This window comes from Leptopilina heterotoma, unplaced genomic scaffold, assembly GCF_015476425.1.
Source record: "Leptopilina heterotoma isolate Lh14 unplaced genomic scaffold, ASM1547642v1 Lhet_220, whole genome shotgun sequence".
Classification (NCBI taxonomy): domain Eukaryota; kingdom Metazoa; phylum Arthropoda; class Insecta; order Hymenoptera; family Figitidae; genus Leptopilina; species Leptopilina heterotoma.
In genome coordinates, this window is record NW_025110938.1 from 786,422 (window position 1) to 813,558 (window position 27,137).

The window sequence follows — 27,137 nt, forward strand, 5'->3', positions numbered from 1 at the left end:
TGTAGGGAGTAATTATAGTTGTAATGTGAGTGATTTCGAAATATTGCAGATGAAGATTTCGAAAGAAGACATGTGGATAAGAACGTATGGGAGACTTTATCAAAAATTGTGTTCAACAACTTGTGAGATACCGATAGGAATTTACAGAACTCAAGATACGACGCTAACTGATACTTCACACGTGAGTTTAAATTTTTTTCTCAGTAAAGAATAAGAAGCTGATCAAATTTCAGGTCATTTCGCAATAAGGATCAGAAAAAATTGAATAATATCAGTGAGTAGCGCATGATCGTGCTCTCATCGTGTCTAAAATTCATTTCTTGTGCATCGTATATTACCCTCTATTATGATTCATCAATTGTTGCAAACAGATCACAGAACTGTTCTAAAAAGTAAAAATAAAAACAAGTAATGCTCGATTCTTGATTTTTTTACTTTGGACAGCAGAGGAGTTACTTTTAAGAAGCAGTATTTAAAATTATTTTCTTTTAAATTTTTAGTTTAAGTAACCTAATATTAATATTTTTAGGATATTCGATGATAAAAACTAACAAAAGTTGTCTTTGCTATGAATGTTGCTACTTACAAGACTTCTACTGGCTGTGATCCTAAAAATGCAACTCTGTGAATCTTTTCTCTCAAAGATGTTCGGAAGCACGTGTATAATTTTTAATTAACCCTTTTAACCGAGATGCATGATTATTCCCTAAAGATCATTAATTCGTATTTTCCAGTGACTCGTTAAAAACAAAGCATTTGCTAAATTGAATCAAAAATTGATCCAAATTTTTGGCATCAAGATCCATTTTAGTATCAATTTGATACTTTCAAAAAAAAAAAAAAAAAACTCAGAACTGGTACTTCGTTCTCAATGCTGTACGAAAATTATTTTCTGCAGATTCATCTCCATCATCTTTTGGAATAAATTTAGAGATGCATTCAAAAGAGTAGTAAAAAAATCCTTTTATTTTTCTGTTATTCTTTTGCTACAATTTCTGGATCAATATTAATATTCTTAATATTACGTAATAATTAATTTTATTAAAAATATTAAAATTTTTGTGTCTCATCTTTGTGAAACAAAAAAATTCTAGTTTCAAAATAGAAATTATAAATCAAAAATCAAAAAGTTTTGAATCACAATTTTTGGAGAAACATTCACTTTATACGAAAACAAAATGTTTGCAAGATATCGCACAGGTGTAAGAGGACCTTCTCTTATGACCCTTGGAAGCAGTAACCAGAAACTTTACCGAAGACCATCTGGTGAGCAGACCCCTTATATCCCCTACCAGATCTTTCTAATTATTAAATACAAACACTGGAAATTGGAATTAATTTTTTGAAGGGTATTTTTTTGCATCTCCTCTATCTATATAAATCCGTTGTTGCATCGTGTTAGTAATTCATACCTTATTCTGCATAATACACTTGTAGTAAAAAAAGATTTTTTTTTCATGAAATATTCGACGAAAGAATATCGTTAAGTAACTATTTTTAATCATTAACTATTTTTCGTGACTGAGATATTCCCAATCGAATTTGTTTTCAATTCAAAATTAAAATAATAATTTTCCTTTTAATAATTAGATATCACAGTTTTTCTAATACTGTAAAAAAAGGTACTAATTTAGTACAGGGTTGCCACAAGTCAGGGAAATCACGAAAAAATCAGGGATTTGTATTAAAAGTACTGAGAAAAATTAAATTTTTAGAATTTGTAAGAAAATTCTAAATTTTTGTGTCATTTTTGTTTCCTCATAAACTTTGAAATTACCGCGAATTTTAATACAAACCCTTCAATTGTTTCTATTTCTGACAATAATTTATTTTTAAATAACTAAATTTCAATTATCTTTAGAAATAATAAAATTCTTCTCCGAAATTTAATTATTTTCAGTAAATTTAACAAAATTCTTTGGCAAAATTTTAATTATTTTCAAAAATTTTCCTCATTTAAATTATTTTTTAAATCTATTTTAATAAAAATTTCCAAAAGAATTCAATTATTTAAACAAAATTTTCATAAAAATTTCACAGAAATTCAAATACTTACCAAATTTTCATAAATTTCTTCGCACCAATATTCAATTATTTTTAATTTTTTTTAATGAAGTTTTTCGAAAGAATTCAAATATATTCAGAGAATTGAAAAAAATAGTTCTGAGAAAATCAATTATTTCGAAAAATTTAAATAAAATTCTTTTAAAAATTCTATTATTTAACAAAATTTTGACAAAATTCTTTACAAAATTTAGTTAATAAACTTGCAATTTTAAAAAAATTTCCTATACAATTCAATTATTTTCAATACAATTCATCTTAGGAATTCAATTATATTTTCTCAAATAATTCATTTTTTTAAGACAATTCAATTATTTAAAAAAAATTCAATAAAATTCTTTCCTAAAAATCAATTATTTTTATTAATAATACAATTTTTCTTGAGAATTCAATTATTTTAAAAAATTTTGATAAAATACTTTACAAATTTGAAAAATTATAATAAAATTGGTCATAGATCAAAATTATTTTCATAAAATATAACATTCTTCCTAGGAATACAATTATTTTTAAGAATGCTTGTAAGAATCTTCGAAAGAATTCAATTATTTTTGCAAAAAATAAAATTTTTCAAAGCAATTCAATTATTTAAGAAATTTTAATAAAATTCTTCCCAAGAATTCAATTCTTTTCAAGAACAAACATTCTCACAGGAATTTAATTATTTTAAAAAGAATTTTTTTAAATTCTCTGTCAGATTTCAATTATTTTCAATTTTTTAATGAAATTTCTCGATGAAATTTAATTATTTTTAAAAAGTTTTAAAAAATTCTGAGAAATTCAATTATTTAAAAAAATTTGTATAATATTCTTTAGAAGAAATAAATTATTTTCATGGGTAATAATATTTTTCTCCTGAATTCAATTATTTTCAAAAATAAAATTCTTCACAGGAATTCAATTCTTTTCAAAAATAAACATTTTCACAAAAATTCAATTATTGAAAAAAAGAATTTGTAAAATTCTTCGTCAGATTTCATTTATTTTTAATTTTTTAATGAAATTTTCTTATAAAATTTAATTATTTTCAAAAAGTTTTAAAAAAGTCTGAGAAATTCAATTATTTAAAAAAAATTTGTATAAAATTCTTCACAAGAAATTAATTACTTTCATGAATAATAATATTTTTCTCCAGAATTCAATTATTTTCAAATAGAAAATTCTTCACAGGAATTTAATTCTTTGAAAAATTTTTTAATAAAATTTGTTGCAAGAATTCAATTATTTTCATAAATAACAAAATTCATCGCAGAATTTTCAATTATTTTTTATACAATTTTAAATAGAATGATAGAAAATTGCATTTATTCTTAAATTTTTTTTTTTAAATTCACCGAAAGAATTTAATTATTTTTAAAACTTTTGATAAAATTCTTCATAAAAATTCAATTTTAGGAAATATTCAATTATTGAATTGTAGTAGAATTTTCTATTAAAAATTTATTTAAAAATGAATTTCAGGTTAAATTTTACATAATAATTGAATATTAAGAGCATTATAGCGTGGATTTTTAGAAATAATTAATTTTTTTAAAGGGTTTTTCAGGGTCAGGGAAAAAGTGAAAATTTTGTCTGGAAATCAGGAAAAAGTCAGGGAAAAACAAAATTAAAATTAAAGTTTTGTCGCAAAACCAAATTTAGAACCTTTTTTTTACAGTGAAGAAAAAATATGTGCAGAAAAACTTTGAATATATTTTATTTTTAAAATATTTCGAAGAAGAAAAAAGAATTTAAAGAAGGTTTTTTTGTGCCAAAAATTATCATTTCATCTCGAGAGGGAATCATTTCCGTCGGGAATAAAATTTTTCAAAATTAAGAGTAAAGAGAAATTTTTTTTCTTTTTTTTTTTTTTTTGAAAAGAAAAATATGTTTTTAAAAAAGAAGTGCTGCCGGATTCATGGATTAACGGATGCAGAATATGTGGTAGTAAGGGTAGATCTGCTTTTGACAGGGTGACTCTGATGCTGAGAGCGACGCCGGTGTTGGTGTGACTTACAAAATACGCCATTCGTCAGCAGCATCCTGTTTAGCTAATTGTACCAGTCGTGATAAGGGTTCTTCTCCTGTGAGTAAAGTCGATGTATGTGTAATACAAATATTTTAATCTTAACGTCACTCTAAAGTTTCTGGTCCTCAAAAACAACTCTCGACTTTTTCTCTCATCTCTCTCTCTCTCTATATATAGTGTACTTCTTTAATCCGCAACTATCAAGATTCTCTCAACAAGTTTCTAAATTATTTCCACTTCTTCACTTTTTGTCTAAAAATCCCTTTTTTCAATATAAATATACAAAATGACAGTAAATTTTGAAATTCGTCAAATTATTTCGAGTAAAACTTTTAATAACTTTTTAGAAGGAAGAAAAAGGAAAAAGAAAAAGTTTTTTTATAGAAATTAAGGAGTAAATTTTTTAAGGACCAAAGCAATGGAGAGAATATATTTTTAAATTATAAATGTTAAATACTATTGTTTTTGTTTTTTTTTTCTCTTTGTTCTCTAATTATCCAAAATGCACCGCATGATAAACTAAAATCTTTGCGCCAATGGGTTTCAACGCAAAATATTATGGATATGTCGCACGTTCTACATCTGTGTTTATCTTGATGTCGTCTTTCAGGTGTCGATTAACAGCTTTGGCAAAATTTCTGACAAGGTTTGCACCATTATTTAATTTTAGATTTTTCAAAAGCTTTTTATTTTATAATGTTGAATTTTTTTTCAAGAAACAAAGAATTAAATATTTTTTTCATTTTTTTTTGTTTCCATAGTATGTTAAGAATAGAACGAGTAAGTACACAAGTTGCACGAAAATATAAATTTAATTTGGCAAAAAATTTGAGAAAAAGAAATTAGCTATGAGAGGTTATTATTTTTCTCTCTTTTTTTCGAAACAGTATATTGTAGGCTTCGCACTCATCTACTAAAACCAACTATTTACTACTTTTTTTACCTTATGCTATTATTTCGGTACTTTTTTTAGAGTTCAGCCAAAAAGATACATGGAAATTCAATTTCTTAAAAAAAATTTTTTATAAAATTCTTCGCAAGAATTCAATTATTTTTATAAATAATAAAACTCATCGAAGAATTTTAATTATTTTCAATACTATTTTAAATTAACGAAAAATTCAATTATTTCCACAAATAAAGTTTTCCACAAGAATTCAATTATTTAAAATAAAATTATTAAAATATTTACTATATTTCGGTAAAATAAATTATTTAAACAATGTTTATAAAATTCTTACGAAGAATTCAATTATTGAATTTTTAAAATTTTTAATAAATTCAACGCAGGATTTCAATTATTTTTAATACAATTTTACAGGAATTGCTCAAAAAATGTAATTATTCTTAAGAATTTAATTTCAATTTGCCGAAAAAATAAATAATCTATTTAAAAAAATGTTTTTTTCAAATTCTTTGAAAGAATTTAATTATTTAGAAAAATATTAGAATTTTTCACAGAAATTCAATTATTTTCAAATATTTTAATAAAATTGTTTGCAAAATTCAATTATTTTCATAAATAACAATATTCATCGCAACAATTCAATTATTTTTAAAAGTAATAAATTTCTTCTTGGAAATTCAATTATTTTAAAAAATTCTAATAAAATCTTTCGCAGGAATTCAATTATTTTCATAAATAATAAAATGCTTTTTAGGAATTCAATTATTTTCAAAAAAAATTTAATAAAATACCACACAGACATTTAATTCCTCAAAAATTTTAATACAATTCTTTGTAAAATTTAATTATTTTTAAAAACTTTTCGCAATTCAATGATTTTCAATATCTACAATTTTCATAAAATTTCGCAAAAGAATTCAATTATTTAAAAATTTTTCTGAAAAAATCTTTGTAAGAATTAATTTTTCGATAGCTACATTTTTACTACTTTTTTTAGTTTGAAAGACACTTTTTGCTATTTTTTTAAAATTAATTATCGAGTGCGAAGTCTGCAATGGCAAAAATGTTTTAAGCAGACTTAATAGAAACACAGTTTTCTTGAAAGTATCAAATTGATATCAGTAATTTAGATCAATTTTTGATTTTATTCTCGTTTTTGGCAACAATTCGGTTGCAATTTGATATTTTTAAGTTAATAGTGAATATGTTTATTGATTTTAATGCTTGGTTTTGTCTGTATTTTTGGTGAAATAACACGGTAATTGACAGCACTTTTTTTCCTATTTATTGAGGAATATGAAAAAAGTTTTTAAACTAGTAATTATAGTAAGTCTTTAACGTCCGAGTGGTTTTAATAATAAGAAAGAAAAACGAAGACGTTTTTATTATTACTACGAAGATGAAATTAAACGAATCTTTGACTGAATGTCTTCGTTTTTCTTTTTTATTATAAAAAATAGTAATTTTTACGATGTTTAGTTTTACTTTTTCGTTTGAGATTTAAAGGACTGAATGTAAAAAATTGATAGATTGTATATATTAGTACAGTAAAGGTCAACGCACAATAGGTTCGCGAATGTCGTTCGCGAACGCAATGCATGGGTTAGAAAAGGACAGAGATATATTTGTGTCCTTTTCTAACTCATGCTTTACATTCGCGAAGCTGTTGTGCGTTGGCTTTAACTCTTGGTTCGTGTCTGCTCGTGTCGTGACGAGTCTTCACGAATCGCTACGAGTAGACCCGAACCCACACGAATCAGACAATTAACCGCCATTTGCAATTTGAGTTACTGCGCATTTATTTTCTTGAAACATTCCATCCTCACAAGACATTTTAACGAATTTCTGAAACTAATTTTCTAAAATTTTTGTAACAATTTTATAACAGAATATTTTCTTCTAGTATTCCGTGAGTGTTGGAGACGAGGCAAGGGACAATCATGCCCAGCAAATAGAGCGCGCGGAAATAGCAAATCTAGTGAGATCAAGAATGGAGTCCCTAAATTTACCGATAGCCGACTACGATGACGTCTCGGAGAAACGTAACAACCTCTCCTACGTGATCATCAATCCCAGCTGTGACCTGAAACTCGAGGAAGGCGACATTGTCTACCTAGTGCGGCCAAGTCCATTCTCAGCGCAAAAAACATTCGAGCGTCACAATTCCCGACGGAAAAGTAACATTAGCTTTTGTTCAGCTCAATTGGTACAGCAAATGAGCACGGCAATCGCTTCGGCTGGACTTGCCGGCGCCGGGCCAGGAAGTCGCCGAGGCTCCGGGATCGGATTGGCCAGGGCACCACCACTCGGGAATACAAAATCAAATTCCCTTTCTCTGCCAGACAGTCCCACCGTGGCCGGTAGCTTGAGGGGTCGTTCGAATTCCCTTCGAGTCGTTGACGACATCCTGCTCAGACGAAGCAACTCATTGAGGCAAGGTTTGAGCGCAGTGTCGAGGCGAAAGAGCAGCCTCGAGGACATTGGCTTGGGCTCCCTGTCCCACCATTCGAATTACAATCCTATTAAAATTGCCTTGAACGGTTCCATTGGACTGGAAGTGACGCCACCCGAGGAGGGCTCCCAAGGTGCAAGTGCTTCCAACACTGGAATTCTTGACATTGGTCTTCCATCGATACCTGCCTTTGGAATGGGATTGAATCCAAATCTCTCCACTGGATTGGGTGGCTCACTGGGTGGACTCTACGATCCACCAGCAATTCAAGAGCCAATGGGATCGACGGTTCAGTCCTCGTCCTCCTCCCAAGGCACCCAGGATCCGCAGCACATACAAGGGACCTTTGTATGATATCATCTCATGTGGGGACGCAGGCTCTCCAATGTAGTCAGAAATAAAAATCAGCAAACGAACTTTAGGAATATTATCTAAGTGAATTTGCTGGACTGGCGTTCCCACATGTAAAATTAGAAGTTCAAATAGGGTAATTAGGTGGGAGAGACTCTCCAAGTTTTCATCTTCTTCAAAAGTCGCCGTCGTGTTTGTTGTCGTCAATTACTCGGGGAATATTATTTTTTTTCTTTGCCAAGACGGAACGAGGAGTCCAGGTAGAAAAGTTAACGTTAGACTAACGTTCGGCTGACGTTAGGCTGACGTTAGTGACCAAAAAATGTTGTTAGATTAACGTTAGCCTAACATAAGTTAACGTTAGTCTAACGTTAGCCTAACATAAGTTAACGTTATCCTAACATTAGCCAAACGTTAGGCTAACGTTAGCCTAACATAAGTTAACGTTAGTCTAACGTTAGTATCATTATCTAACGTTAACTTTTCCACCTGAGAGTATGTATTTTTATTCTCATTTCTTCTTAAACTCAACACTAATTTAGATTCTTAATTCATATACTCCGATTGCATCCAAACTTGCAGCAACATTTACAACTTTGTCTCAATATTGTGAAACTTGCAAGCACCTTGTCATCAATGTTGCTGCAAGTTTTGATGCTGTGTCTTAGTAGTAAAATGTAAAAAACAATTTTAGAAATAAAATCAGAGTTTTTGTTTAAATAGCCATTAGGCCAAACGAACAAAAACATCTTATTTCTAAAAATTTTTAATATTTTAAAATAAATTTTAGTCAGACTCTTAATTCTTTGGTGTATCAGTAGCAAAACTCTACTTTAGTATAAAACAATTTTTCTTGCATCTTTTACAATCTTTGGTAATGGAAAACAGTTTCTCGTAATTTTTCCAATCAGTACTAGAGGTCAATGACTGTCAGACGTAAATTTCTCCTATTTATCGAGTTTCAATCAGACAATTTTTTCTCAATATAATTATTATATTTAATTTAATTATTAATTATTATAATAATCGAATTGATAATATAGTAAAGATAAAATAAAATTTTCGACTGATTCAAATAAAGAGAAGTAAAAATTGATAATTCTGAAAATTCCGTCAAGCAAAATATTTTTTTTTCAAAACAAAACGACCTTTATTTCAAGCTACCTGATCGACACGAAGGAAACTCCGATGGTAGAGAAAATCCCGGGTGGTGTTGTTCCTGACACTTCGTGTCCTGGAGTTTACAAATAAAATACAAAAAATCAAGACTCAAATTGTGGTGCTTCACGTGAATTCGTAAAAATTTTATATTAAGTGAAAGACAATTACCACACGAGCGAGAAACGATATTAAAAATTCATATCCGTGATAGTGTCAAAAAAAAAAAAAAAAATTTTGTTTGACTCCCAAAATTGAATATTGAATTCTATTCTAATAAAATAAAACAAACTTTAGAATCAATAGCTCAATCATTGAGAGTCAATCAAAAAATCCTCCCCCTCCCAACAAAAAAGCAGATGACGCTTTAGTGAAACTTTTAGAGTAAAAAAAAAGATAATTATAATTGCGAAAAAGTGCAAAAGCGACCTAAATGAAAATTTTAATTAAATTATTATACCATTAACTATTTAATTAGTTAGTGAATTATATGTTAATCACTGAGAAATGAAAAATGTTCCAATTTCTAGAATTGATTTTTTTTTTTTTTTTGCTTGAGAAATGGCACTTTTTGTGAATAATATGCAGTTTTTTAAGAATATTTTTTTATTAAATGCATATCAATATTTTCTAATTCTTAATTAATTAAATTAATTAAATTTTTAGCAAACAATCATAAGTAATTTATAGACAATCTTTAAAGAAAAAAAAATCGATATTCAAAGAGTCTGGTTTTACTCGAAAAATCTTATTGGTCCAAATAATTTTTTCAAAAAGACAACTGCTCATTCTTTACAGATATTTTTGTCTTGCTAAAAAAATATATATGTATATCTTACTTATTACTATTACACGACAAAATGTTGTCGAATTTCAGAACTAAACACAAAAAAATAAGGAATAAAATAAAAATTATATGAATTTTATTCGTTATTTATTTTCAATTTTATTAAATTTTATTTAAAATTATTATTTTTAATAAAATAATTACAAACTCGTAATATTTTAGTTATATTTTTAATTATTTGCCAAAGATTACGCAATTGAAATCAGAATTTCAAAATTCAAAATGGCGGAACCAATATGGCGGCCGAATTTTTAAAAACTCGACGAATTCGCTTGAAAATTATTACTCAGGGGTTTTTGGGGTTTCTAATTACGAATCTGATGTCAGATTTTTAAAATTCAAAATAATGGAACCAATATGGCGTCCGAGTTTTTAAAAATTAACGAAACTCGCTTGAAAATCATTGAAAAATGCTCCAAACATAGTTTAATTGTATTTTAAAGCACTTAGCGAAACCAGACAAAGATTTTTCAAGTTTCAATAAGATTTTTTTGAAAAAAAAGAATAAAATTTTCAGATAATGCTTCGATCATTCAGAAAAAAAAATTTATTTTCATGTTATGACTTCAAAAAAAAAAAATCAAAACAAGAATTTTTATTGTTTTTTTATATGAAAGTGTGAGATAACAAAATATCTCAAAACTTGACTTTCTAGGAAAATTTTTAAGTAATTTTAACTTATTTTAAGAAAATTTCTCCTTTGAAAAAAATTTTTAAAAATTAAAATTTAAACCTTCGAAAATTGTTTGGTTCTGAAATTCCTCAAAATTTTCTCAAAGTTTGTTATTGACAATTCTAATTAACTTTTAAATTATATTCTTCTTTCATTATATTATAATTATTAATTATAAATTATAAATTATAAATTAATATTCTGACAATCTTAATTTAAATCGGTTGATGAATCTAATTAAAATATACCTCAATTTAAGAAGTGCATGATGAGTGCATTTTTCTAGAAAGTGGGATCAGTCAAAAGTGTACGTAACTCGACCAATTTACATAAAATGTTAATTTAAAAATATTCTTTTTCCATAATCACTCTACGTTTATCTCAATATTAATTTTCAAAAAGACTCGTCGTTCAGAAATATTATTTAGAAACAAAAAGAAAAAAAAGGTTTCACTAATTAGAAAAGTTAAAAAAATAATGTTAAAAATTTCAAAGTTTCGCTCTTAAGTATCGTGTCACGAATTATAGGTGACGTAGTAATTAGTTAATTTAAAAAAAGAAAATTTTGTACATATTTCAAATATTATGTATAGGCAAATTTTTTATTCGAAAATATTTCAAAATGCCGAATGTCCGATTTTACTTTTAAAGTAACATGATTTTTTTGTCGATTGGAAACAATTTTTTTTAATTTCTCCTAATTCATTTTTTTTCATCTTTCTTTTTAAACTTGTACAGCTATTTGTCAGAGTTTTCTCTTTGTTATTGTAATTAGTAATTATAAAAAAAAATTCTTGACTTCAAACTAAATCTGAGGCATCGATTTTTGAGAATTTTCAATTATTAAAGTCTAGAATCGAAATTTAGGAGTCTAGATATAAATAATATTGTATAATGCTGTGAGAAATTGCGAATGTGTGTGTTTTATTCGAGTATGCATGTATATATTAGTTAAAAATTTGTCATTTAGAATTAATAATTAAGAATTAAAAATAATCGCGAGGCAAAATGTCACGCCGATATAAAGAAACAAAAAAAATTTCATTCCTCTTGACGAGAAACAATAATTAAAAAAAAAAGTCCATATCGCATCAGAAAGGGCTCCAAAAAAAAAAATATGACCAAATTTTTTCATCAAAAACTATTTCTCATCAAAAAAAAAGGAAAAAATATTTGCACAGTACTTTTTTTATCTCCAGCCAAATTTTTATTCCTCCTGTTAAGGAACTCGATTGTCTAAAATCCTAAGAAAGGTATTTTTTTACTTTATAGATTTATTTTTGTCCTCTATGTTATAAAATTATAATTATCGTTATATTCGTAAATTATTGAATGTTAAAAAAAATTTTTTAAATATTGTTATTTGTTGTAAAAAAAAATTTAATTTAAGTCAAAAAATGAAAATTTGTAAAAAAATTTTAAAGATTGTCGAGTTCCATAACAAATATTTATATAAATTCTTCGGCCAAATTCGCAACACGATGTAAGAGTGATTAATCACAAATAATTTGATATATAGTGTGACTCTCACGATGGCATCGAGTACATTTGCGTAGAAGAATAAAAGTTTGTAGATTGAATTCTCTCGACCAGAAAACAAAAAAAAAAATGTTATACGTGATTGCACGTGATTGTAAAATAAAAAAAAGAAAAAAAAAGTGTATCATATTGCCGTGTGTGAAGCATCGCCAAACATCTTCGTTCGCTCGCACCGGATTAAATTTATTATAAATAAATTATTATAAAGCAAATATATTCTGTGTGATTTTATTATATTTTTCAATAAAGTTTAAATTATTTTTCTGAAAATTTTTGAAAATAGTAATAATTCGCCCGCTAAAGCGCGCCGCTAACTACTTACTGCCTTTTTTAAATAAAATTAGTAATTTTTTAAAAATAATAGAATTTAAAAATTTTCTAATTCTAAATTTTTGTTGAAAACACTATAAAAATTCAATTTTTGGAGAAATTACAAATGATTGCAAAAATCCAATTATTTTCAAAGAAAAATAAAATTTATAAAATTCGACTATGTTCAAAATTTGAAAAAAATTCTCGTAAAAATTCACAAATATTCTTATAAATAACAAAATTCTTCTCCAAAGTTCAATTATTTACAAAAATATCAAAAAAATTCTTGTCCTAATTTCAATTATTTTCAAAAATTTTTCTCATTTCAATTATTTTCAATATCTACTATTTTAATAAAATTTCCCAAAAAGAATTCAATTATTTAAAAAATATTTTAATAAAATTCTATGAAATAATTCAATTATTTTTATAAATAATAAAAATATTTCCAAAATCTACTATTTTAATAAAAGTTCACAAAAAGAATTCAATTATTTAAAAAAAATTTTAATAAAATTGTATGCAAACATTTAATTATTTTTATAATTAATAAAAATTTTAAAGGAATTCAATAATTATTTTCATAAATAATAAAATTCTTTTGAAGAATTTCTTTGAATTTTTTTTAAACTAATGGAGTTTTTTTAATAATTTTAATTGAAAATTTTGAAAGCAATTTTGTATTTATAAAAATAGTTGAATATTGTTTCGAAGAATTTATTAAAATTTTTAGAAATAATTAAATTGTTATGAAGAATTTTACAGAAATAATTGAAAATAATGAAATTTTTTCGAGAAATCCAATTAAAGTTGTTTCGAAAACAATGGAAACAATTTAAAGAATTTTATTAAAATTAAGTAGGTATATTCAAAATAATTGAATTGATCACAAGAATTTAATTATTTTTTGAAAATTATTGAATTTATCACAAGAATTTTATTATTTTTGAAAGTAATTGAATTCATGACAAGAATTTTATTATTTTTTGAAAATAATTGAATTCTATCAAATTTTTTTACGAATATATTTAAAAATCGCATTGAAAGTAATTTAATTTTTATATAGAATTTTTTAAAAAATATTTTGAGAATAATTGAATTACTTTTGAAAATTTTAAATTCTTGTTGAAATTGCATTTTATGGTAATTTTTGATAATAGTTAAATTCTTCCATGTAATTTTATTTAAATTTGATTAAAAAATTATAATTCCTTCAAAGAATTTTTGTATTTATAAAAATAGTTAAATTGTTTCAAAGAATTTATTAAATTTTTAGGAAATAATTGAAATTTATGGAAATATTTTAAAATATTTGAATTCATCAGAGGAATTCAATTGAAATTGTTTTGAAAATCATTGAATTTTTGTAAGGATTTTACTATTTAAAAAAAAAGATTGAATTGTTTAGAAGGATTTATTAAAATTTTATGAAATAATTGAAATAATTTTTGGGTGTAAGAGTTTTTTCTGGCTCAAGAGTTTACATAAATTTTTGGAGTAAAAGTTTCATTACTTTTTTAAAATTTCATGATTTTTGGACGTAAGAGTTTTTTTCCAGCGCAAGAGTTCCATTAATTTTTTAGAAATTACGTGATTTCTTGGAGCAAGAGTTTTACTAATTTAATAAAATTTCATGATTTATGGGCGTAAGAGTATTTTTTCAGCGCAAGAGTTCGAATAATTTTTCGAAATTTCGTGATTTCTTGGCGCAATTTTATGATTCGAAAAATTCGAAAATTCCTAGAGGTAAAATTTACTACCAAAAAAAAGAAACAATCAGACTGATTTTAATTTTAATTTAATAATTGCTCAGTGTAATAAAATATTACATAACGGCTTAGATTACAGATGATGCATCGTACTTTAAATCGAGTACATTTGGAATGTTCTACAAATGCATTAATATATTTACAAACTAGACAATTTTTTCTAACGACGCACCTACGCAATTAAAATACTTCAACTATACTTCAGAAGTACTTCAGTCAATTTCTCATATCAAGATACGACATTATAGTGTGCTTTTCATTAATACACTTCTTTCTTCAGTGTAAATATCGCGTAAAATTACAAGTAAAAATTCGTTATAATACTTGAAGGACTTACTCTCACAAAATTTTCGTATTTTGTCTCTTAACAAATGTAAAAAAAACTCACTTACAAAAACAATGTGTATAAAAAATATTTATACTCTTTAAATTCTTCTCTCATATCAAAGTGCGTGCTTATACAAAGTTGTTTTATTTCTTTTAAACATTTCCTCAACGTACGTCGTTAGATTTAGGCGTTAAATCTTTTTTTTTTCTTAAATGCTTATAAGTCTCTGTTTGAAATAAATAATTCTTAGAATGTATTTAGGTATATATTATCTTTTTTTTATGATTAGAGATTTTTCACAGGTCTCAGGACGTTTTCGGTAAATTGGCCAACGATATTTCCTCTTGGATGATAGCAAGCGACGACAACGCAGGTTCCGTCTCGTTTGGCCATTGCGATTCCCATTTCGCTCGTGGATTTCCAAATAATTTGAGTGAAATGACCTGAGAGTGGAATAAAAGTTAAGAAAATTAATTAAAAAATTAATTAATTAAGAAAATTTTAATTAAAATATAAAGAAATAAGTTACTTATAATTTCTTTATATTTAAATTCTACTTGGAGGAGAATTTCTAAAGAAAGTTGACTCACATGTATTGAGTACTTTTGGCTCGGTTCCAAACTTGTGCTCCTTCCTCTCCGAGTACCATTTGGAGATAACTTCTCTAGGCGATACAATTAATTTCGGATCGGAACATTGCATCGAGTAAATGTTTTCTCCATAAGGAGAGGTCGACTGCGGAACGAGTTTATTACTGTTTAATAGCGTGTGTGCCCAGGCCTACAAAAAGTTTAATTGTTAACTTCAACCGAACTGAATAGGCAAGCAAGTAGGTCAAATAAGGGAAACTAATTATATCATGGAAAATTGGTTAATAGTATTTTATTTGTATTTTATTTGTTGGAATTTTGTATTTTTATTTTTCTTTGAATTTTAAATTTTGATTTTAAATTTTCAATTTTCAATTTTGAAATAAGGAATACTGTTTTTGCAAATGGAATAAATACTTTTGCAGCAGCAGTTAATTCTGGACTGAGTCTTAAATCCAAAACTCGATGTCTTCGGCGGTATTCATTGTGTATAAGCAGTGCCTCCTGTTGCCATCCCTTCTCATCAATTGCGCTCTGTTGTTTTGGATCAATGAGAGTGATCCGCTTTTCTGACCCGCAGCTTCCAGCTGGCGGCAGGACATTCTCGGTGAAACTTCCCAGAAAGTTTCCCGCTGGGTTATAATTGCATACCACATAGACTTCACCGTTGCGATTCCTCGCCATTCCAACTCCAAGTTCCGTACTATCGCGCCAGACCACCTGAGAAAAGTGACCGGTTTTCAATGTTGTTGGCTCCTTGCTGTACTGATGCTGCGTCTCCTCGGCGTACCTGTCAGTCATTAAACAGACACTATTAATAAATCTAATCTCTACATTGAAAAAAACTCATTCTTATAAGCAATTACCTTTAAAAAATTCACTTCATTCAAAAATGAAATTGAAATGAGATATAATTAAATTCAAATAAGATATATAATTAAATTAAAATAAGTTATAAAATTAACTATAATAATCTTCGTATTTCATTCTATCATTCTGTCTGTCCATCCATTAGCGGATGGAGTATTTTGACTAGTAATTTTGCCAAAATTATTTTACAAAAGTAAATTCTTGTAAATAAACATCTAATGAACAAAAGGCAACAAAAAAATCAATTGCTAATTAGCAATTGAATTTTATAAAGCTATTTACTTCGCAAAACTCGAAAATTCGATTGTCTGCTAATTGGCGGATGGAGAATTTTGACTAGGAATTTTGCCAAAATTATTTTACAAAAGTAAATTCTTGTAAAGAAACATCTAATGAACAAAAGGCAACAAAAAAATCAATTGTTTATTAACAATTAAATTTTATAAAGCTATTTACTTCGCAAAACTCGAAAATTCGATTGTCTGCTAATTGGCGGATGGAGAATTTTGACTAGGAATTTTGCCAAAATTATTTTACAAAAGAGAATTCTTAATAATAAACATCTAATGAACAAAAGGCAACAAAAAAGTCAATTTTTTATTAACAATTGAATTTTTTAAAGCAATTTACTTCAAAAAACTAAAAATTAGACTGTCTGCTAATTGGCGGATGAAGAATTTTGACTAGGAATTTGGCTAAAATTGTTTTACCAAAGTAAATTCTTGTAAAGAAACATCTAATGAACAAAAGGCAACAAAAAATCAATTGTTTATTAACAATTAAATTTTTAAAAGCTATTTACTGCGCAAAACTCGAAAATTCGATTGTCTGCTAATTGGCGGATGGAGAATTTTGACTAGTAATTTTGCCAAAATTATTTTACAAAAGTAAATTCTTGTAAATAAACATCTAATGAACAAAAGGCAACAAAAAAATCAATTTTTTATTAACAATTGAATTTTTTAAAGCTATTTACTTCAAAAAACTAAAAATTAGACTGTCTGCTAATTGGCGGATGAAGAATTTTGACTAGGAATTTGGCTAAAATTGTTTTACCAAAGTAAATTCTTGTAAATAAACATCTAATGAACAAAAGGCAACAAAAAAATCAATTGTTTATTAACAATTGAATTTTTAAAGCTCTTAGCTTCGCAAAACTAAAAAAGTAAAATCCTGATGAGAATTTTATTGTTTGTATAAAAATAATTGTATTTTTTACGAAGATTTTTATTATTTTAAAATTGCCTAAAGAATGTTGTTACAATTATTGAATAGAATTGAATTCTTCATAAAATCCAATTACTTTCAAAATTTTGAGTAAAAAATAATCAAAATTACTCCACTATTTTCAAGAAATATTGAATAAGTTCTTAAAAACAATTCAATTATTTTAAAGAATTTTAATAAAAATTTTGCCAAGAATTAAATTATTTTCAATTTTTTTTTATAAATTGCTTTACAAGAATTTAATGAATTGATTGAATTTTTTGCAAAATTTATAAAATAAGTGAATTTTTGAAAAGATTTTCTTAAAATTCTATTTAAAATAATTGAATTCCTAGAAAAAATTAACTATTTATTAATATAATTGAATTCTTATGAAGAATTGAAAAAAGTGTTTAAATCAAATTTAATTTTTCCTGGAATTTAATTAAAATTGTATTTAAAATAATTGAATTGCAGCGAAAATTTCATTACTTAAAATAATTGAAAATAATTGAATTCTTGAATTGAATTTTATTAAAAGTTTTTGAAATAATTGAACTCCTTTGAAAAATTTAATTTTTTTTAAAATAATTGAATTTTCTCGGAGAATTTTTTTACAAGATTTTTAAAAATAATAGAAATTTTCGAAGAAATCAATTAAAAATTGTATTGAAAATAAATGAAATCCTGATAAGAATTTTATTATTCATATAAAAATAATTGAATTTTTTACGAAGATTTTTATTATTTAGAAAATTGAATTTTTGCAAAGAATTTTGTTACAATTATTGAAAATAATTGAATTTTATGAAAAAATTCAATTCTTTGAGAAACTTTTAAAATTTTCAGTAAAAATTATTTTAAAAAATTCCAATATTTTCAAGAACTAATACTTTTTAATTTAAGAAATGTAACTTGCCATTCATTCACCGGCTCTTCACCACCAACAATAGTCTTTGGATTTGAACTCCACATGCAATAGAGATTTTCACCATAATCTATATTAGCTCTGTGCTCTAATCTACCCCTGGCTGCCAAGACATTCGCCCATTCCTGACTCGCTCTGCAAAGCTGTTTTTATAAACAAAAAATTATTTACATAAAAACTGTATTTTTCATAATCTTCAAAATATATTTTTTTTAATAGTTTATTTTCAAAATATTTTTTTTTCAAAATATTTTCTTTTCATAAAATATTTTCTTTTTAAAATATTTCTTGAATATCCCAACTTAAAAAATTGCATATTTCTTTAAATTTCATCTCTCGTTTTAAATTTCATATTTCTTTTTGCAGTTTGAATAGAGGATGTAATAAAACTTTGATTGAAACGTGTTTTTTTCTGATATAATGAAACCTTTCAAAGGTGTGGCACATAAAGACAATTAAGATTTCCAGGTCGAATCATTTTATCAATTTATTACGTAAAACTTTCGGCGAATTAAATTTTTTTTTTCTTTCTATAAAACTTGGAAAAGAAATTTTTTTTAAATTAAAAAAGAAAAACAAACCTGTTTACTGAGTCGTAGGGATGGAACTCCATGTCGTGCTCGATAAAAATTGTGAGTATCGAGACAGAGATTGATAAATTCCTTGCTAGCACCTGATCTACGCACAGACGGTTTACGTGTTTCAGTCTTTGTAATCTACAAAAATAGAGAATTTTCATTATGGAAAAAAAAATAAAATTCATTTTATTTAGAGTAAATTCGACACTAACTGACAAAGATTTCCCATTATCAAATTTTATTTGACATTTTCCCGACAGAAAAAAAATGACGATCTGTTTTCAATGGCCAATGTTCAATTATTTTTAATTTCAACTAGGTATTTCAACTAATTAATCAACGACATTTATTTTAACTAACGATTTTTAAAAAAAAAATTTTTTTTTAATAAATATTTTTTGAAAAAATATATTTAAAAAAAAACAAATGCTTCTTTTAAAGAAGTTTTTCAATTATTTTGTAATAAACGGCCAGAAAGAAATTATTTTAAGCAGATAAATATAAATGAATAATTTTTGTATATAAATGAATGAATAATTTAAGTATAATTATACCTAAGTATTAATAATTAAGTATAATTATTTTCAAATTATTTTCAAAAAATAAAAAAATTAGACAATTTTCTAACACAAAATAATTGACAGCAAATTTTTAATTGTTTTTAACGGCCTTATGTTCGCAATTATTTTTAATTATTTTCAAGTAAATTGGTTTTTGTTAAAACACTTTTTTTAATTCTTTTGTAACGAAAAGCCTGAACGCATTATTTTAAGTGTATAAATAAATAAATTATTATAAATAAATGAATTTCTTTTATTTTAAATAAGTGATTTTTTTTCATTTTAAATAAATTTAATTTAACTAACTACAATTTACATAAATAATTAATAGATTTAGAAAAATCAATTCTTTCTACTTTTATAAATTCTCTAAATAAATTAATTCTTTCGAGAATAATTTATTTATTTATTTGTAATATTTAATGTTTATTAAATATTTATTTAATTACTTACTATTTAATTCAAATAAATGACCGAATAAATAAACTATAGATTTAGAAATTAAATCAATAAAATAGATTATAAATTTTAAAAAAAATTAAAAAAAATTTTTTTTTAAATTAAAAAATAAAATGAATTAAAATTGAAATCAGTACAATTGTGTTTTTACACAAAAGGAAAAGATACAGTGACTGGGAAAAATATAGGTCTCCATCACATCGTTTGTCAAATAAATATGTGCGTTAAAAATTGTACATAGAAAAAAGAAAAAGAAAAGTTGAACATGAATGAGAACGAAACGACACGCAATATTATCGATGGAGGCATTTTAAATGAGAAAAAAAACTATTCTCATAGTTTAAGGCGAGGGATATTAAGACTTTGTTAGTAAGAGTCGAAAGATTTTGATTAGTCATTGAACGTTAAATGAACTATTAATTGGAAAGTCCATTAATTCCATGGAGCATATTACATTAAGGAAAGTTTTAATGGAACCCATAAAATTCTTTTCTGAATAACATTCCTCTTTATATATATTAAAAATCCTGTTTGTTACTTTTTATACATTATTAATTATATTAATTTGTTTAATTTATTTAATTTATTTTATTTATTTAATTTATTTTATTCATTTAATTTATTTTATTTATTTAATTAATTTTATTTATTTAATTACAAAATTTATTTGAATTTTTCCTGAATTAAGAGTCATTCCCCATTTTTCCTTAGTTTTAATTTATTTTTCAATTCTTAAAAATTTATTTTAATAACTGCACCGGAAAAAAATTGGTTCAAACAATTATTAGTTCAAATTTATTTGTTTATTTTTTTTTTTTTAACGTTTACTTGATAATATTCAAGTTATCAGTTATTTGAGTCAAATAAATTTTTTTAGTGTAATAAATATTAAGGCTTTTTTTATTTTTATTTAATTTCAATTTTATTTTCTAAATAAAATAAATTTGTAATTTTTTATTTTCTTCATGAAATTAAAAAATTGCAGTTCATAAATAAATGAAAGTTCAAAATAAACCTGTGAGGAAGAATATCTCGCGGAATCAGGAGACGCCGAGGAAGACCTTGCACTGCTGCATGACATTCCATCGCTGCCGAGGCTGCTGTGAAAACTGCCATGTAACGAATTAGACAATGGTCCAGGAGATGCTGGCGATGCCGTCAATGGTGATTTCGATCTCACCGAGTCGGCTCTCGATCTGAAAAAAATATTTTCTCTATTCATTTCACAATTCTATTTCTAAAAAAAATTTCATATTCTTGAAAAATATATGATGAACATGATTTCGATCCAGTGTCTAATAACAAAATTTAATACGTATCCGAAAAAGTAATAAAAATTTTTTTTTTAAAAAAGTGTTTTAATTTAAAATTTAAAGAAACATTAAATGAAAAATTTAAAAAAAAAATAAAAGTGAAGAATTAAAAAAATTAAAATTGAAGAATTAAAAAAAATTTTTTTAATTTTATATTAAAAAAAAAAAAAAATAAAATAAAAAAATAAAAAAAAAATTAAAATAGGTTCAATGAGACTTTGAAAAGCAGGGAAACTAGATAGAGATTTATTTACAACTTTCGAGATGGTTTTCCGTAAATTGTATCAGATTGCAGGGAGATGGAAAAAAAATGGAAGAACATGGTCGACAATCGCAGAGGGAAGTTGTTATCGAGTGCCAAAGTGCTCTTTAGGTTCTAGATGTCTATAAAGGAGACACGCTTTCACTCACGTTCGAAGAGCATCCTTTACGTGCGTCTACTTTTAGATACTTATTATATTCGCGATTAATTTAAATATTTTTTATATTCGCTCTGCGAAATAAATATTCTCTTTTCCTTTCTTTGTTTCGTGACATCCTGACGAGTAAATAAAAGACTCGATGAGTTTTCTATTCAGAAAATAACAATTTATACTTTTAAAAAAATACAAAAAAATATTAGAAATATTAGAAATAATTATAAATATTATAAATATTATATATATATATATTAATAAATATTAAAATATAATCAGAAGAAAATATTATTAATTTCGCAGTGAAAAAATGAAAAAAAAACTTATCTTACAAAAGCAAAAAACTAGATTCTAAAGAACTTTTCCGACTGGGATTTTCTTTTTTTTCTATTGAAAAAACCGCTTCAATGTGGGTTGATTTATATACATTAACACAATCGACTGAAATATAAATTATAAATAGCTTATTATTTGAAAATTGCATATTCAAGTGAAAGAGAAGATGACTGTAAAAATTTAAGATAAGATGCTCGGATTTATGTAATTTATACGCATATGTATATAATTATGTATATTCACGTCTGGATCTTACATCATCGAATTAAATATGCAGCATGCATGACAAGTCAAATATATAAAAGAAGCAAAAAATGAATTTTCAGTGAAAGAAGGAATTACTTTTTTTACTTCGAAAATCTTAATTTTTTCTATAAAACAGATGATAAAAATAGCGAATTTTATGTTTTTGAATTCAAATGTTTTTTTTTCGTGAATTCGTGAATTTAATTGTATGGTAAAATGAAAGCAATAGTGGAAGTTATAAAGGAAATTTTTGATAATGTATATATAGTTCAATAAGCAATGTCAGTATCGTGCTTCCAACTTTTGTCAAGTTGAGAGAAAGCTGGAAAAAAATCCAGAGTTCACAATCGTGACGGAAAATTACCGTTCGATGCATCTAGTTTATTGTCTATTTCACTTTTGACTGGTGTACATTTTATTATTTCCTGTCAAACCTTTTTTTTCTCATTTCTAAGTACGATTGAAAAATAAATAAAATATTATTTGTGAAACATTGTTACTGCTTTCTCTTAATTTTTTAAAGTAGGTATCTACTCTCTAAATTTGAATTAGTAAATTAACTAAAAATGTTTAATAATTTAAATTAGTGAGACTGACTTTTTGCTTTTAAATTGGTAAAGTTTACTAATAAAGTAGTAGTAGTAGTTGTAGTTTTTTAAAACCTACATAAAAACTGTTTTTTTGTTGCTTTAAATTTTTCAATTAATTTTTGACTCTCACTGGATGTTTTTCAGCAAACTGACAACTTGAAAGAAAAGAGTCTCTCTCCTCTAAGAAGCAGACTTTTTTTTCTAATTTTTCTCTAAATCAGTACCTTTCAGGAGTTAACTGGTCAACAAAACCGACAACCTTCTTTTTCGATCCGCTAACGTTGAGAGAAGGCATACTACAAGGATCAAGGATTTACTGTTAGGATCGTAAATTGGGTTTCAAAAAAAATTTAAATTAATATTCAATTTCTAATAAAATAGAAACTATTGGGTTTCGACTTCTAATTTTCTTCAATTTAATTATTTATTTAATATATTATTATCACAAATTAAATAAGCTCTAAAAATTATCCCAATAATACATGATATTAAAAAGAAAAATTATTATTACGCCCAGAGAAAAGGTATATTTGCCTCAGAACAAATTTATACGTTTATTTAACTCAAAAAAATATATTTTTGGTTTAAATAAAATTTTTCGCTTTGTGTAAAACGATGCAAAAGTAAAAAAAAAATTGTAAATATAAAAATACCTAAAAACATCTATTCTAATTATTAAAAGAATACTAAAAAAATACTAATATAAACAAAATTTTAAAAATTTTAAAATCAAAATCAAAGCCAAACCCCGAAATCTCTAATTTGCAGAAAGACGTAAAAAATTAAAAATCGATAAAATTGTTATTTAAATTGAAAATATTAAAATATTAAAAAGTATTTATTCTTTTTTTTACCTGTTTGACTTGGGCGTAACAATATCTCTCGTTTCTGAAGTGAATTTTCTCTCTGCTCGACCACCGTTAAATAATTCAACGGTTTCTCTGGTCACTGTTTCTAAAAGTGGTTCACCACCTCGTCGACCTTTACTAAAAGTCCTTTGGTCCGTTTTACGAACCATTACGACCCTTGACAGTGGTTGATTGAACTCGTGGCCATGCATCGTTGGAGGAATCATTGCCAACGATTGCGAAAGTGGACCACCCACTCGAGGCGATCTGAAACATTGCAGAAACAAAATTTATCAATTACAATCACTTAACAAAAAAAGAAAATTGTCAATCACTTCATTATTATACCTAATATTAATAACATAACAAAAATGTATTTAAAAAAAAAAAATAAAAACTATTCTCAAAAATTATAATCAAATTCTTTAAAACGATTCAATTATTTTCAAAAAAAATTCAAAATTCTATTTTCGATATCTAGTATTTTTATAAAATTTCGCAAAAGAATTCAATTATTTTAAAAAAATGATAAAATTCAATTATTTTCATAAATAATAAAATTTCCACAGCAATTCAATTAATTTAGAATAGAATTTTTAAAAGAATTTCGAAAAAATCATTTATTTAACAAAATTTTTATACAATTATTCACAATAATTCAATTACTTTTACTTATAATAACATTTTTTATGGAAATGCAATTTTTTAAAAAATTTTTGATAAAATTCTAAGAAAGAATTCAATTATTTTCATAAAAAAAAAAAAAAAAAAAAAAAAAAAAACTTATCAAAGAATTTCAATTATTTTTAATACTTTTTTAAATTAATTAATTGAAAAATTCAATTATTTTCAAAAATAACCAAATTTTTCATAGAAATTCAATACTTTTTAAACATTTTAATAAAATTTTTCGCAATAATTCAATTACTTTCATAAATAATAAAATTCTTCTCAGAAATTCAATTATTTTAAAAAATATTAATAAAATTCGTTGCAACTATTCAATTAATTACAAAAATATTAGAATTTTCCACAGGAATTCAATTATTTTCAAATATTTTAATAAAATTGTTCGAATGAAATCAATTATTTTAAATACAATTTTAATTAATTTTTTTTTTTAAATAATTCAATTATTCTTTTATATTTTAATAAAAATCTTCTAAAGAATTCAATTATTAAAGATAAATAACAAAATTATTCCCGAGAATTCAATTATTTTAAGGCATTTTAATAACATTGTCTGCGAAATTTAATTACTTTCATAAATAATAACATTCATTACTAGAAATCTATTATTTTTAAAATTAATCCATTTTTTCTTGAAAATTCAATTATTTAAAAAAATTCTAATAATATCGTTCGCAAGAATTAAATTATTATCTTAAATAATAAAATGCTTTTTAGGAATTAAATAATGTTCAAAAATTTTCAAAAAATCCTCGTCAAAGTTTCAATTATTTTTATAATTATATTCAAATTCTTCTTCGAATTTCAACTATTTTTAAAAATTTTAATAAAATTCTTGTCAAAATTTCAATTATTTTCAATAATTTTCCTCAATTCATTTTCAATATTTACTATTTTAATAACATTTTCCAAAACAATTCAATTATTTAAAAAAATTTATAATAAATTTCCAAGGAAACATTTAATTACATATATATTATTTTTATAAATAATAAAAATTTTGCTGGAATTCCATTATTTACAAATTTTTTATAAATTTCTTCACAATAATTCAATTATTTTTATAAATAATAATATTTATCACAAAAATTCAATTATTTTTAAAAGTAATACTTTTTTTTGGAAATTCAATTATTTAAAAAAATTCTGAGAAAATCGTTCACAAGAATTCAATTATTTTCATAAATAATAAATAGTTTTTTAGGAATTCAATTAATTTCAAAAAAATTTAATAAAATGTTACATAGATATTCAATTACTGTCAACAATTTTAATATAATTATTTGTAATGTTTAATTATTTTTAAAAACTTTTTCTAGTTCAATGATTTTTATTATCTACCATTTTCATATAAAATTTCCAAACAGAATTCAATTATTTAAAAAACTTTTTGTAAGAATCTTTGTAAGAATTCAATTCTTTTCATGAATAATAAAAATTTCTCTGGAATTCAATTATTTAAAGTAGAATTTGCATAAAATTAGTCCAAAGAAATTAATTATTTAAAAATTTTCATAAAGTTCTTCGCAAGAATTAAATTATTTTTATAAATATTTAAATTCTGTCATGAATAATAAAATTCGTTGCAGTAATTAAATTTATTAGCAAGATAAGAAAGAAGTAAATATTTTTTTTATGAAAATTAGAAAAAAGTCAGAAATTTTTGTCAGTTTTTTGAAGTTTTTTAAACGAATTTTTTTTATCGTCAAGTTTAATTTTTCGATAGCTACATTTTTACTACTTTCTTTAATTCAAAAGCTACTTTTTCCTACTTTTTTTAAAATGAATTATCGAATGCAAAGTTAGACTTTTAACTTTTTGAAAAAAAGTTATTAAACTTTTATAAAACTTTTATAAAACTTTTTGAAATAATCTCTAATTTTTCAGAATTTCTGAATTTTAAAACTGATCTTAATTTAAGAATTTTCTCCTTTTAAATGTGTTGTATACTCTACACGACATTCACTAAAATGAAGATGACATTCATTCATATTTCTGGAATATCCTAAGCAGATGTTTTCTTGCCAATGCAATTTCTAGGATTTTACGGCTCTGTGCTTCAGTGCCAGATGCAATAAACCTGTTTTCAGTTTCGCGGTTTTGTCTTTATCATGTTCTTAATTCCATGAAGGAGATAATTTAATAGACTTTTCTTTTTTTTCCTCTGCTTTTCACATCACTATGCAGCATTTTCATAAACTTTCAATATTTTATCAATTTTGACAGGGCAAAAATTTATGGGCAAAAGTTATTTTTAAGGTGAAAATAAGAAGAATTCAGTGCAAAAAGAGGTGTGTCTTATTTTATTTATTTATAAAATAAATTAAGACGTTTTTGGTGTCCAAGACACTAAAAACGTCTCAAAATAATTATTTAATTTATTTATAGAATTTATTAATTTATTTATAAAATAAATAAACACGTTTTTGGTGTCTAAGACACTAAAAACGTAAAAACGTCTCAAAGTAAGGCGCCTCTTTTTTGCAGTGAAAATAATAATTAGAACAATAATAATAATAATGATTAAAAAAAAATTCGAAAGCCATATAATAATAAAGATTTTAAACTATAATAATTTTGAGTCAACTTGGGGGAGGTTCCTCAGTTCCCACGCCTCCGTATTGTTTATTGATGTTGTTTTTAGAGTTGAAAATGAACTGTAAAATTGCACGTTTGAAGGCATTCAACAGGAAGTATTCTTCGGCGCGGGAGCAATCCGGTTTTCATTGTTCGCCGAACAGAATGATCGCTTTGGTGGTTATAAAAGTTACGCAACTCTTGCAATACGCGCAAGTCTAACGAGTTTCACTACTCAATATGACGAGTGGTTTTAGTTGCTAGGATAACGGATTAATCAAGCGGATAACCATTCGGTTATTCTTTCTCCCTCACAAGATGATGATGATGATGATTGAGAGAGGTGTGTGTACTCGCTGTCCATTTTAAAATAGTGAAAGGGAACTTCTCTGCACACAATCGAGTGTAAATCACTTTTGAAGCTTGCACAATATATTATATATTATATATTTTCATATAGTGCTCAAATTGAAAATATTCTCACACACTGCACTTTTAAAAAATTTTATATTTTATATAAAA

At 25.0% G+C, this 27,137-nt stretch overlaps 2 protein-coding genes across 21 annotated transcripts in view; one reads left to right on the plus strand and one right to left on the minus strand.

Moving 5' to 3' along the window:
• The window catches only part of LOC122502075 (potassium channel subfamily T member 2), a 234,450-nt gene extending 222,239 nt beyond the window's left edge, over nt 1-12,211 (plus strand). For 11 of the 18 annotated variants that reach the window (XM_043611946.1, XM_043611937.1, XM_043611944.1 and 8 more), the window contains 4 exons: nt 50-181; nt 4,016-4,144; nt 4,683-4,718; nt 6,883-12,211. In XM_043611946.1, the coding sequence (XP_043467881.1) occupies nt 50-181; nt 4,016-4,144; nt 4,683-4,718; nt 6,883-7,785 (1,200 nt within the window). In that variant the 3' untranslated portion in view covers nt 7,786-12,211. The remainder of the gene's footprint in view (nt 1-49; nt 182-4,015; nt 4,145-4,682; nt 4,719-6,882) is intronic. The other 7 variants (XM_043611947.1, XM_043611952.1, XM_043611955.1 and 4 more) reach the window with 4 other exon arrangements.
• A 1,881-nt stretch (nt 12,212-14,092) lies between these two features.
• LOC122502092 overlaps nt 14,093-27,137 on the minus strand; it is a 34,122-nt gene continuing 21,077 nt past the window's right edge. For 2 of the 3 annotated variants that reach the window (XM_043611983.1, XM_043611985.1), the window contains 8 exons: nt 23,355-23,615; nt 22,725-22,796; nt 20,615-20,795; nt 18,584-18,718; nt 17,994-18,145; nt 15,416-15,788; nt 14,999-15,188; nt 14,093-14,851 (listed from right to left, as the gene is read on the minus strand). In XM_043611983.1, coding sequence (XP_043467918.1) covers nt 14,694-14,851; nt 14,999-15,188; nt 15,416-15,788; nt 17,994-18,145; nt 18,584-18,718; nt 20,615-20,795; nt 22,725-22,796; nt 23,355-23,615 — 1,522 coding nt within the window. In that variant the 3' untranslated portion in view covers nt 14,093-14,693. The remainder of the gene's footprint in view (nt 14,852-14,998; nt 15,189-15,415; nt 15,789-17,993; nt 18,146-18,583; nt 18,719-20,614; nt 20,796-22,724; nt 22,797-23,354; nt 23,616-27,137) is intronic. The other variant, XM_043611984.1, reaches the window with a different exon arrangement.